Source organism: Gobius niger (assembly GCF_951799975.1).
Source record: "Gobius niger genome assembly, chromosome: 11".
Taxonomy (NCBI): domain Eukaryota; kingdom Metazoa; phylum Chordata; class Actinopteri; order Gobiiformes; family Gobiidae; genus Gobius; species Gobius niger.
The window spans coordinates 33,965,743-33,977,719 of NC_136862.1; the positions used below are offsets into that span (position 1 = coordinate 33,965,743).

At 40.2% G+C, this 11,977-nt stretch overlaps 1 protein-coding gene across 1 annotated transcript in view; it reads left to right on the plus strand.

The window, feature by feature from the left end:
• Positions 1-282: 282 nt before the first annotated feature.
• LOC306970363 (macrophage colony-stimulating factor 1 receptor 2-like) overlaps positions 283-11,977 on the plus strand; it is a 60,392-nt gene continuing 48,697 nt past the window's right edge. The window contains exons 1-2 of the mRNA XM_079566319.1: positions 283-495; positions 11,683-11,961. Coding sequence (XP_079422445.1) covers positions 438-495; positions 11,683-11,961 — 337 coding nt within the window. The 5' untranslated portion in view covers positions 283-437. The remainder of the gene's footprint in view (positions 496-11,682; positions 11,962-11,977) is intronic.

Below are 11,977 nucleotides of genomic sequence, written 5' to 3' on the forward strand. Positions count from 1 at the left end.
TGGGTTCCCACGGCCTTGATACAGAGCTACATATGTATACCGGCAAGAAAAAAAGCTACTGTCACCCCTGGCCTAAATAATCAACAAAACAGTCCTGAATCCCGGTTAACATCCCATTCTTTTTTTTAATTTTTGTCACATTTACAGGAAGAACATTGGTGCACATATGAAATGAAAACTCAGTCCATTGCTGATAAATTTAGGGAAATATTGTTTGCTGTGAATGTTGCTGATGCGGCTCTTGTGCAATCTCCTACTCCTGTTTTTAGGGAAGTCGCAGTTTCGTGTGTCTCGGAATAAACATAATTTGACCAAAGAGGACTGGATCAGAGCTGCAGTGGACTGTTCTGTTTGAACCTAGACTCAAACTGGTCTGAACCCGGATTAAACACAGACTAAAGCTCGTTCTAGCCCGCACTTGCACCCGGACTTTAAAGATGCTGCAGATCTTGGTCTTGTGTCTGGCCCTTGGATCTGGTCTCTCTCAGGACTCCGGTAGGAACCACACATTCATTTACATCTGAGAGATGTCAGAAGTTCAAAATGAGCTGTGGATCATTGTGATCAATGTTTATAGTCAGCCTGTGTGAGGGAATCAGACCAAAACCTTCTGAGGCTATAAAGGGAAAGAAATGAAACTAATGCTGGACTTTTGGGAAGTTTTTTTTTGTATGTGTCTTTAGGAAAAGGTATGACAGACATAATGAACCCAGAACCTAATTGTCTTTTCTTTCTTTCAAAACAATGAAAGGGTGTGTGTGAATTTTGAATTATTAGTTGTGATGCAAACTCATTCCCAACTTTTGTAACATATTCATAACATAACAATTCTTCACAAGGACAAGATTATCGGCACCTTTGTTCAAATGTCAGGGAGCAATACTGCCACAGTAATGTAAACCACAGCAACAAACTGTTCACTATCCATAAAAAGGACGTTATGTCTTCTGATTGCCATGGTGATGACCAGTGTGTTTGTTTCATACTATATCACCTGCTTTTGTGTTCTTGCTCTCTTTTGTACCTGGGGAGTGTGAACTCCTGCAATAGTTAAAGTGTGCATTAACCAGAGCTGATATTGTTCTGTGACACTTCTGAGGAAGGCAGCAGAGGTGCTGCTGCACCCTCTGCGCTCATAACGTCTCCGAGAGGCACCACACTGAGGCCATTGTGATCCAATGGCATTGAACAGCATTTGCCACGCTGTTTTATTAATTGCCCATTCGACCGATGATACAACGCCCGCTCATACAAATGTAGTACATGACACGTTTACGTCATGTAGGGTTCTCTGGAGCGGCAAGTGAGAAAGGAAGGCGAAGAGAGGGAGGACGCGGCTGCATGGGCAGAGCAGAGAAACTCAGGGTCTGCGGAAGGAGGCACCAACTGTTAAACTGTTTCCTTTAATTCTACAAATATTTTTGATTTGAGTGTATGTTTGATAATAAAATAATAATTGTTAATCAGCTTTTGGACTGAATCACTGGTTTGCGTAAAACCAGAGATGAAGAAGTGAAACAAGAAGTGATGCGGACTCACTCCATCTGTTTCCTGTGGATTTCACAATGACTCCATCAGGAACCAGCCTCCTTCCAGTAATGTGCAAAGAAAAGTAACAATTTCCGTTTATCAATTGATAATTCTCTGTTCATCAATTGTAAACAGAGAATCATAACAATGTGGGACACAGCCCCGACAGCGCAGGAGCATCATCAATAAAAACACATCCACTCATGTGTATGTGTGCTAGTTCAGGTTTCTTTGGAGATGAGCTAAAGCACAAGTCAGCACGGACTCAGGTTCAATGAAGTGATGCTCTGAGCAGGGTTTGTTTTGACAAAAAAAATCGTTCCATTTTATTCTTAATCTTCTGACGCATATGGTTGCATGTTTATTTTGTTATTTATTTTATTTTCTATTCATATTTCTCAGCGGTTGCGTAAGCTTGTGTGTGGCTCTCAGGGACTCTCCTCTCCAATGGTTCACTTGAGTTGATCAGAAGCTCGTCTCAGCTGGAGTTCATAGTGAGCTGAGACTTGGATCACCAAAGCTAACTCTGTGCTAATTTAGCCTTTGACTTCCATTTTGACACACAACAGGCACATGGTCTGTTCTGCTTTCACAAATGTTTCACAAGTGTCATGTTTGCAAAGTAGATCTATGAAGTAAGAACATGTTTAAGATGTGTGATTGATGTTTTAAACTCGAGGGAAAAATATACTTCCAGAATAGAATAAGGTCCAGGAGAATTAGTTTAGTTTATTTCCTTTTTGGATGCTCAAAATGGAGTTGGCTGAAGCAGTAGATGGGAGCAACATCCGGGAACTGTTGCTGATCAGCGCCTCCTTTTGGGGGAATCAAGAGTTAAAAATGACATTGGTGTGTATTTGGGAACAGGGTTATTTCTCGTTCTGGGGATAAAATATTCAAAACCTGTGATCAGAACCACAGGAAAATGGCCGTTCTTGATTAAGGACACGTCAACTGTCTGTGGAAACGTATATGAGCTAGTTTATCGATTGCTAGCATCTGTCAAGGCCATGTCAGGGCTCATGACTGTGGAAATATCTCCACAGTGTGGCTGTGTATTATGCACTTTGTAACAACAATATTAAAGCCTATCAAACATGCTCAGCGTTAGGCTTAATTACAGATTCTCGGTTTTAAAATGTATGCATATATAATGAAAAAAATGGATGGTCATGACAACTGGGTCATCACAAAGTCACGGAGCATAATATGTATATTGATTGTTGCCTTTGTAACATAAAAGTGACTCAGTTTGGCATTGGTAACAATCTGAAAGGAATATATTAACGGTTTAATTCTTTTACTTTGTACTCGACATCTTACATGAAACAAGATCATTGTAGTTATTGTAATTATATGAACAGTTCAAACAGTGGTTTGTAAGTTCGGTCCGTGTTTGAGAAGCCGCTTTGAAATGTAACAAGTTCTGTTTTGTCAATGAGGCAAATCACAATACAATGCTGCTTATTAATAATGTCAATAAAAGGAAGTTCATTCACCAAAGGGTACACGCGCTTGTACGTCGTGTGAACGTGTGCATCCTGCAGGATTGTGCATGTGACTGATTACGGTTTCATTTTGTAGCTTGATCGTTGTTGTTTTGTAACTAGTGTGACATTACGAGTGGTAGATGTATGTTTAAATTAAATTGCCAGACAACGCCATCCAGTAAAACTGGAAAAAATGTGCTTTAAGGCACACAGGTTCGACCCATAAGGACAGAGGCAGCATGTTCCTTTAACAGTTTAGTTTATTTCCAAGTTGTACCTTTTTTTATCTTTCTGTTCGTTTCATACTTTTCGTTCACGCTAGACATTTCACCATTTGTTACATTCAGTTGAACAGTTTGTTCACTTTAAGTCTGTTGGTTCACAGTATTTTCGTTTGGTTCACAGTAGCTTTTTAGTTCGTACCACAAAACGAAAACATAACAAGACGAAACAAGACAGCAGCAGATGGGTCCACCTAAACGTAAATAAAAAGGTTAGCTACGGAGCAGTTCTTAACAGCGCTAACGACGAGGCAAGCCAATTTACCGTCGCACGCCCATCTCTAGCCCTACTCGGCCGGTGCGGTGCTTCGATAGCCTCCCGGTTAAGCAAGGGCCCCGGCAGACCCCGGACCAAACAAACACACCGAGAGAGCCGTGGACGCCATGAGGTGGTGCGCGTGAAGCTGTCGGCCACCTGCAACGCTAAAATTAAAGCTACGTTAGCGGCTACACCAATATTGAAAAGGACGAACGAACCATAGCTACCTGCACCCGTAGAACATTGCGCACAACCTCTGGGCCAGCCCAACCAGGCCGGAGGAAGACAGAGGAAGTGCGTGTGAACCAGGGTGGGCTTTTATACCTTTTGCGCGCTGGCGCCATCTGCTGTCCATTAGTTATGTTAAAATACATTAAGTTTTATTGGATTAAAATGCATAAAACTGATTATGCCACACTAGCATTACTCTTTTTAGGGAATGAATACAGTACAATCAGTTTTAGTCATGTAATCTTACTTAATGTACATGCCATCTTGAAATTTGTCCTTCTATTATCAGAGAATGCATATAATCAGGCCCACCTTAATGTAGGCTACCCATAGGCCCCAGGGCGGTTCTTTATCATTTCGCTCATCAATTCATTCAAAAATAGGCTATAAATTAGGCTATAATATGACAATAAATGACCTGTTTTGAAATAAACTTCCTCAAAGCATTTTTATAAAGCTAATGTAGAATGGTTATTAAAATAACGGGATTTAAAGCTATTTCAGTGGCAGACACTCTGTTTTAATGTACGAGTGTCGAAGGATATTCTCAGCCCTTCAGCGTCGTAGTTTCTGAATAATACGAGCGAGCGCAAAAGCACATGTTTCAGCTCGTGCGCTTTGTTTTGGTTCTTAATAACGCAGCAGCTGCAGTATAAGCGCATATAAAGACGACAGATTCAGACGGGCTTTTTACAAAGTGCAGCGCGGATCCTAAAACAGCGCAGACGTTTGGGATGGTGCGAGTGGTGCGTGTATCTGCAGGCCTGTATCTGCAGCGGCTCTGCGCCTGCGGGTTTATCGTATAAAGAAGCTGCAGCGCAAAGCGGATCAATAAGAGGCGTCGTTAATTTAGGAGTCGCGCGGTTCTGATGGATTACTCATCAGAAGCGGCTCTCCTTGTAGATATACTCGGTGCTGCTCCAGTGGGACAAAAGAGCCACTACAAGGAGGCCGAAGAGCCGCATGCGGCTCCGGAGCCGCGGGTTGCCGACCCCCGTGATAGGCCCTTGAATACTGTAGGCCCCTGGGCTCCAGCCCCTGCTAGCCCATTGGTTAAGGCGGCCCTGCATATAATCCACGTTTTTGCTGTTGTTTCCTTGTTTTTTTTCTTTTTGTGCCATGGAGAAATGTTTTTTTTTTTTTCTTTTTTTATGATTGCATTAAGTTTGGGGGTTGGTGCTCATAAGCTTATTGCTTCAGTCTATTCCTTTTGAGCAGAATGTATACTGCTCAAATAAAAATAAACAATAATGCACATTAACGTTAGAATCAGCATTTTAAACATGTTGACTGTCTTCTCTGTGAATTATCTGAAGGAACCGGCCACTTCCATGGCTTCCTTTTCACATTCGATAAATAAATAAAACAAGTAAAAAGTTTTTCACATGTAAATGAATAGTTCTCAGATTATCTTTTCTCATACATTCCAATGTACGAGAGCTCCTGTTATCCCCAAAAAAGGGGCGGTAACCTCTTGCCTGATGATCTATAAAGCCCTGTGCTCAGACTAACATATGAATTGTTAACAAGTACAAGAAACCCATGCATTTCAAAACATGTTCCCCGGTCCATTGCCCGGGCTGGTGCTCCTAGAAAGTCAATTAAAAGGAGGCCCATTCTGTCCCAAATTACCCAAATTCACAGAATCCTTCCAGGTGACCCTCTCAGATTTAGATGAAACTTTTGTTCTTTCGTTCCTCCACATGTGTAATGAAAAAATGCAAAGTGCTCTAACTCCCATATTTGTGATTTGCTCTAACTCCCATATATATATATATATATATATATATATATATATATATATATATATATATATATATATGTATTTTTTTAACCACCTTATCTGTTCACGGGTGCATGTTGCATTTGTGTGCACTTATAAAGAGCTGTAGCTCCTATAGGTTAAAAGAAGTGTATTGAGTGATCATCTTCATATTCTAGCAGTGCCATTCTGAGGCGAGTCCATGGTCCTGCTGATGGATGCACAAATTGCCAAAGTTCTTGTAGATTTTATGTTGACTAGCAGTGCCATCACTGAGGTAGACCTTTTTTTTAATCTGAGGCTTTGCTTTATGTGATTTACTAGTGTGCTATTGCACAAATGGGCAAGTGCAAACATCGTAGGAGTACTTTTCTTCTATCTGGGAGGCTGTAGGTGAAACCACGCGGAATGACACATGAGCGTTACACATGTAACGTTCTTAGGTCTTTAATTCACATTGCCCATTGTGTAGCTTAATATACATTACTCTGAGGAACAGAGTAATGTATATTACTCTGACCATGCTGTTGTCACAATGTTTTCAGCTGCTTTTACAGACTTCTCTCAGGAAAACAAAGGTGGCACAATGATGTCGTCTTGTCCTTGCTGGTCTAAGACTGGGGTTTCCATTACAACACAAGCACAGCATTCATGAACTAAATCATACAATCATCCTTTTGCAACCATATGATGTACACCATGCCTCACTCAAATCAGACCATAAACATTACCCAATATGTTCATCCTCCCACCACTAAAAACATGTACACTAGGCTCGGATGAATGCGTGAGACTGTGGGACAATGGATGGAAATCCGTCTTTTTCACTTTTTGAGATTTGGATGGTGATGAACTTGAAGCTCACATCCCTTTAAACCCAGTTCACTGAAGATTCTCGTTCAGGTCTGGACTCGGAACTGAACCCTGGTCCGGACCCGGAGGTCCAGTGGAGGAAGGAGGTCCTGACTTCTGTCCAAAGTCTGGTCCAAGTGCAAACGGAGGTCTTGAAGCTGCACGACATTCTGGGACACCAGGTAGCACATTATCATTTCGTTTTACACTTGGAAAGTTGCAAAAAGGGCTCACATTTACATCACCACATGTTTCAAAGTAGAATAGACTGTAACCTGTTGTATTAAATCTTCAAAAAGATGAGCCGTTATATAATGATTTCAGTTAAATGTTATGAATGTTATGAATATGATTGACTATTTTTTTTGGACCGATACGATTTGAGCGATACAGTGGATTTTCAGTGGATTTAACATTGTATGTTCAGCAAATTAAGTAATAATTATTACAATTAACTGAACATAAATACAACAGAAGGCATTTGCACTTTTAAAAATAAATTTAAAAATGATTCACTTCAGATTTGCTGATTGTTGAATCAAACAGCGGTTGTTACACTCACAAAAGTGCAATAAACAGCTAAGATAAAGAGCTGTATATATATTTTAGTTACAGCATAATCTTCAGTTTATTTTCAGTTTAAGAAGTCTCTTCTTTTGGCTTTACGTCTTCTTAAGTGAAGCCCCCAAATACAGTTTATACAGCCTTTCAGTGAGTGGGACAGGAAAAATGAAGGGCCGCTGTCACATGACAAGTTACCTAACAAAGTTACCTGGGTGTCACTGCATGATTTTGGATTTTGACCGTCACGTCTCACACACAGACACTGTAGTGTATATGTTTTGGACTCGCAGAGCGCCTCATCCTCTCGCTACAACCTCTGTTAACAACAATGCCAATAAAATACAACACTCGCAGCGCATCGCCAGAGCCAAAAGCAACAACACCAGCTATTACCAGACTGCATTTGACTTTCCACCAGTTTCTCTCATTAACCTAGTTATCAAGCGCCTCCAGTGCATCCATAGCCTGAAATGCTACGACAGACTTCAAACTTTGAACCACACGGCCCAGGCCCGTGCAGGCTCGTTCACTTTACAATCACCACGTCTTACAATGTAACATCTAAAAATCATATAAGACAAAAGGATATCTTGCTGTGTTCACTCAGCTTTAGACCCGAAACAGAACTTTTTCTCTCACCTGGCTGCCTGCTGTGAGTAGCTTTTCGATGCGGCCCATGTGGAGGCTCTTGTAAACGCGTGATAGTCAGGCTGCCGTTAGATTTCCCTTGGCATTTATACAGTCTACCACCAGCGACCCGTTGTCAGATGATTATCATCTTTCTTGCAAAAATAAACTCTTCCTCGATGAACGCGCACAACGTGCTTCTGTTATTGTTGCCCCTGACGTAACTCCCCTGCGGCCACAGGCGCTCCATGATGACGCAACGTCACCAAAAACGAGTTATAAGTTGAATAAAGTAAGATTTAGCCCAATATTTGAAGCAAAAATAATGTAATTGTATTTTGATTTAATGTTTATTTCCAATATATCAATACAAATCGATCATTATTAATTAAAATCGATGTACATCGATGTGTGGCCAGAATCGATGCAAACTAGCCAAGCGCCGATCGATGTATCGGATCGAAGACATAACATATCGATACATCGATTAAATAGATGAATCGTTACACCCCTTATATATATATATTTTTTTTTCACCTATAATCAATCACACTGGCAGCTTTAAGGCCTGTCACAATAGTAGACCAAATTTTAAGTTTGAAATATTGAAAATGTAAAAATATTGCAATAAATGATATAACTGAAGACCTAAAGCTTAAAAATGTCAGTAAAGCCTTGATCGAAAAGAACTTAATCTTACACTATCCAAAAATAAATTGAAATACAATGACCTGTCTGTCCTCATTATCAACTTTTTTCCCCTGTTTTTTTGTGAAACATGAATTCTAAGACAGTCCGTTATATCAATACAGATGGACATTTCTTAATTTACTCAAACTGAATCATATTCATGACCAGTAAAATGACTGACCCCTGGTTCTTTTTCAGGTCTCTCTGTTGCTAGAGAACCTTCAGGCGCTGCTGCTACAGACGTCACGCATCGCCACAAACCTGCAGGAAGTGACACGCAAGACCCCACCCCCTCCACAGGAAGTGTCACTCAAGAGCCGCAACATGCAATAAAAATCTTCAATCAGCGGCCAATCAGAGCCTTTCCCTGCTCTGCAATATTCAGACCAACTAAGTGTTGGATAGCAGGCAAAAGGTTGTCACATGACCTCCCATCCTTTTGCAAAATATCCCACAATGCATTGTGAAAGGTCGGAGAAGAGCAGACAGCGACAGGTCTTTGAACTGAACACAACACAAATTAGTAAATACAGCTGTTTTAACACATACTTTTTAAAATAAAATATTTGAAAGATAGGTGGCTAATGTTAGCTGCTGAACTTCAAGGCCGTGGTAAAAACAGTTACAACAGTCCAGATGTGTGCGATGAACAGGTGGACTATTGTTTCCAGCTGGTTTGAGGGCAGATAAGGTTTAACTTTAGCAATCAAGTGAAGCTGAAATAAGCTTGTTTTAACCAGACCTGATTTGTTTGTGAAATTTAAGAGAAAAGAAAGAAAAATGTCAAATCAATCATAACCTCCAAGATTTGGAGGTTATTGAAGACAAACTATGAATGAACACATGGGATTATGTAGGAAGCAAAAAAGGGTGAAATAACTACATTTGTTTTAAAATTCTTCAAAATCGGTGCTCTTAATTGTGAAGCTCATGGAGTAAATGTCAAAACTTCCAGCACACCAACGTAGCATCACTGAGATGAGTGTTTTAAATCACAGCTTTCTTTGACTGATGGATGGACTGATGGACTGATGGACGGACGGACGGATGGATTGAAAAGTGCAAAGCAGTAATCAAAGTAAGAGATGGTTATTTTGAACAATTTTTTCAACTGTTTTTGTTTTAAACATAATTCCAAATGTTCATTCATAAATGAATGCCTTCAGTGAGAATCGACAATGTAAATATACCAAACCAACCTATAAAACACTCACGCCCCTGGCTAAATGAGTGTGTTGAAACGAAAACTGCAATGATGAGATGGTCAAAAACACCAAATAGTCTGCTACATAGTGTGGCACTAAAAAGGAAATGAGGAGTTAGGGACTAGATATTCGGACACAGCCAAGTCTATAAAATCAACTGTATAAATCCAGAAACATTATCACATGAATATTTTTTTTTTAAATGATTCCTCCCTGTGTTTTTTATGTGACTTTGTCCTTTTGTCTTTGATTGTGTGAACACGATGAATTTGAATCCTGTGACACATTTGAAATAAAGCTGATTTGGAAGAACATGTTTGTGGGTTTTCTTCTATTGTGAATGTCTCTCTGTGAAATGGACACAAGTTTCCCTCCTCTCTTGCTTGATTTCTTTTCTGATAGGGGATTCGAATGTGTTTTATTATTAAGCAGACATTTGTGGAAGAAATTCTAAAAATGTGTTATCGATGGTGAACTGGAGGGCTTGTTTCCATTGCTGTAACAGTGGTGCTACCTGAAAGTTGAGAAAAATGCTTAAGAATTTAACATTCCTATTGTGTATATGGAGAATTGGGTCGTGAAGAAAATATGCCGGGATCAACTAACTAACTAATTAACTAATTAACTCATTTTTTTTAAAATTACAAACAAAGAAATGTTATGTGTACATTTTTAATAAATTTACACATAACATTTCTTTGTTTGTAATAAATAAATAATTGTTTTTCACACTTTTTCTTCTTTTAGTTTGTGTAGTTGTTTGTAGTGGTTTTATTTTGTGATTCTGAAAAAACACTGTCTTAGCTGAGAAAATAACTCAAAAGTGCTTGATTTGAAAGCACTGTGTAAGTTGAGTCCATTTACCATTTATTCTTATCAGTAGATTTGGACCATCATGTTGCCAATGAAACAAGAGTGGGATATCACTTTAATTTACACTACCTTGATGCATTGTACAAAACTAAATTTAGTACAATGTAATGTGCTCTGTAACAATCTGTAATAATGTGTACCTATGTAGTACATACACAATGGAATAACTTGAATGAGTACTTTGTAAGTACATAATGTAATAGGACACGAGGGCTTAAGGTTAGAGTTATGTCTTATTATATTATGTACCTACAAACTGGGTATACATATTATTCCATTGTGTGTCTTACCCATAGGTACATGTTATTACACATTGTTACAGAGCACATTACAGTGTACTAAATTTAGTTAGGTACAATGTATCAATGGTAGTGTAAACTTAAGTGTTTCCAAGAATAATACTTTTTCAAGTATTTTTATTTAGCTTATTTTACATTTTTATAAAGTGAAGCAAATTCTGGCCTCCTTGAACTGCCAGCTTAATGTGATGGAGGGGGTTTGATCCTTGGAGCTCTGTTGTTGGGGGCTTCGTGCCCCTGGTCCCCTTCTGTGGACCCACCACCTGCAGGATGAGCCATAGGTGCTGGTGCTCTGTGATTTGGGCAGCTCAGAAGGCTTCCCCCACAACCCCACAACCGAAAAGTGGAAAAAATTAGATGGATGTTGAAGCAAATTCCTGTTTGTCCATTGGCAATCTCATTTTAAGATGGTCCACGCCTACTGTATCAAAATGAGCCTGAATTGTTCTAATGTCACCTCCTCCACCATCCTGTGGTCAATCCTCACCTCCTCACGCTGAGCCACCAGAGAGCTACAAATAACCCGCATGCACATAACTTCCACATAACTTCAGCCCTACTCACCCAACAACACTATGACATCGCTGAGCTGAACGCTTTTACAAACAGTAACAGTGCGTCTAATCGTAGTAGAGTGGACAGCTGTTTTGCCAACGGCTGTTATGACAACGGCTCTGATGGCATGTGACATCAGGGGTCAGAGGTGGGTGGGGCAGAGTAAGGAAGCTGAACCCCATTTATAGTCATGTACAAACTTTACATGTAAAGTATAGATTGACCACGCAAACCAGACAACTCCAAATGTTGTTTCCGAGAACACTAGTCTCTCCCAGCTGGCCGTTATTGGTGCTTATTTGTTGTTTCGGGATCTAGCTATGGAAATGGTAATCTTTTGATACATTCTCAGCACTTATCCAGCCACTTTAAGATAAGAATCCTGGGGTATATAGTAATAGTAATAGTAATAGTGGAAGCAGTAGCAGTTATAGTATTTTATACTTTGTGCCTTTTCTCTACAGCGGCTCCTCAGATAATCGTAAATGATGTCATCGTCCCTGACCAGTCAGAGAGGATGATTTCCTCTGGCTCCGCCTTGTCAGTGCGTTGTCACGGCGATGAACGCCTGCTGCTTCAGAGCTCTTCATTTAAACTGATGCATACTGTCCTCGGCAAAAACATCACACTGCCACGGGCAAACCCCCGGCACACGGGCACATACACCTGCACCATCCCGGCCAATCAGAGCGCGGCATCAGCTTCAACCCTGCCCTCGGCCTCGATGCATCTCTACGTGTCAGGTAAGACGCCGTCCAC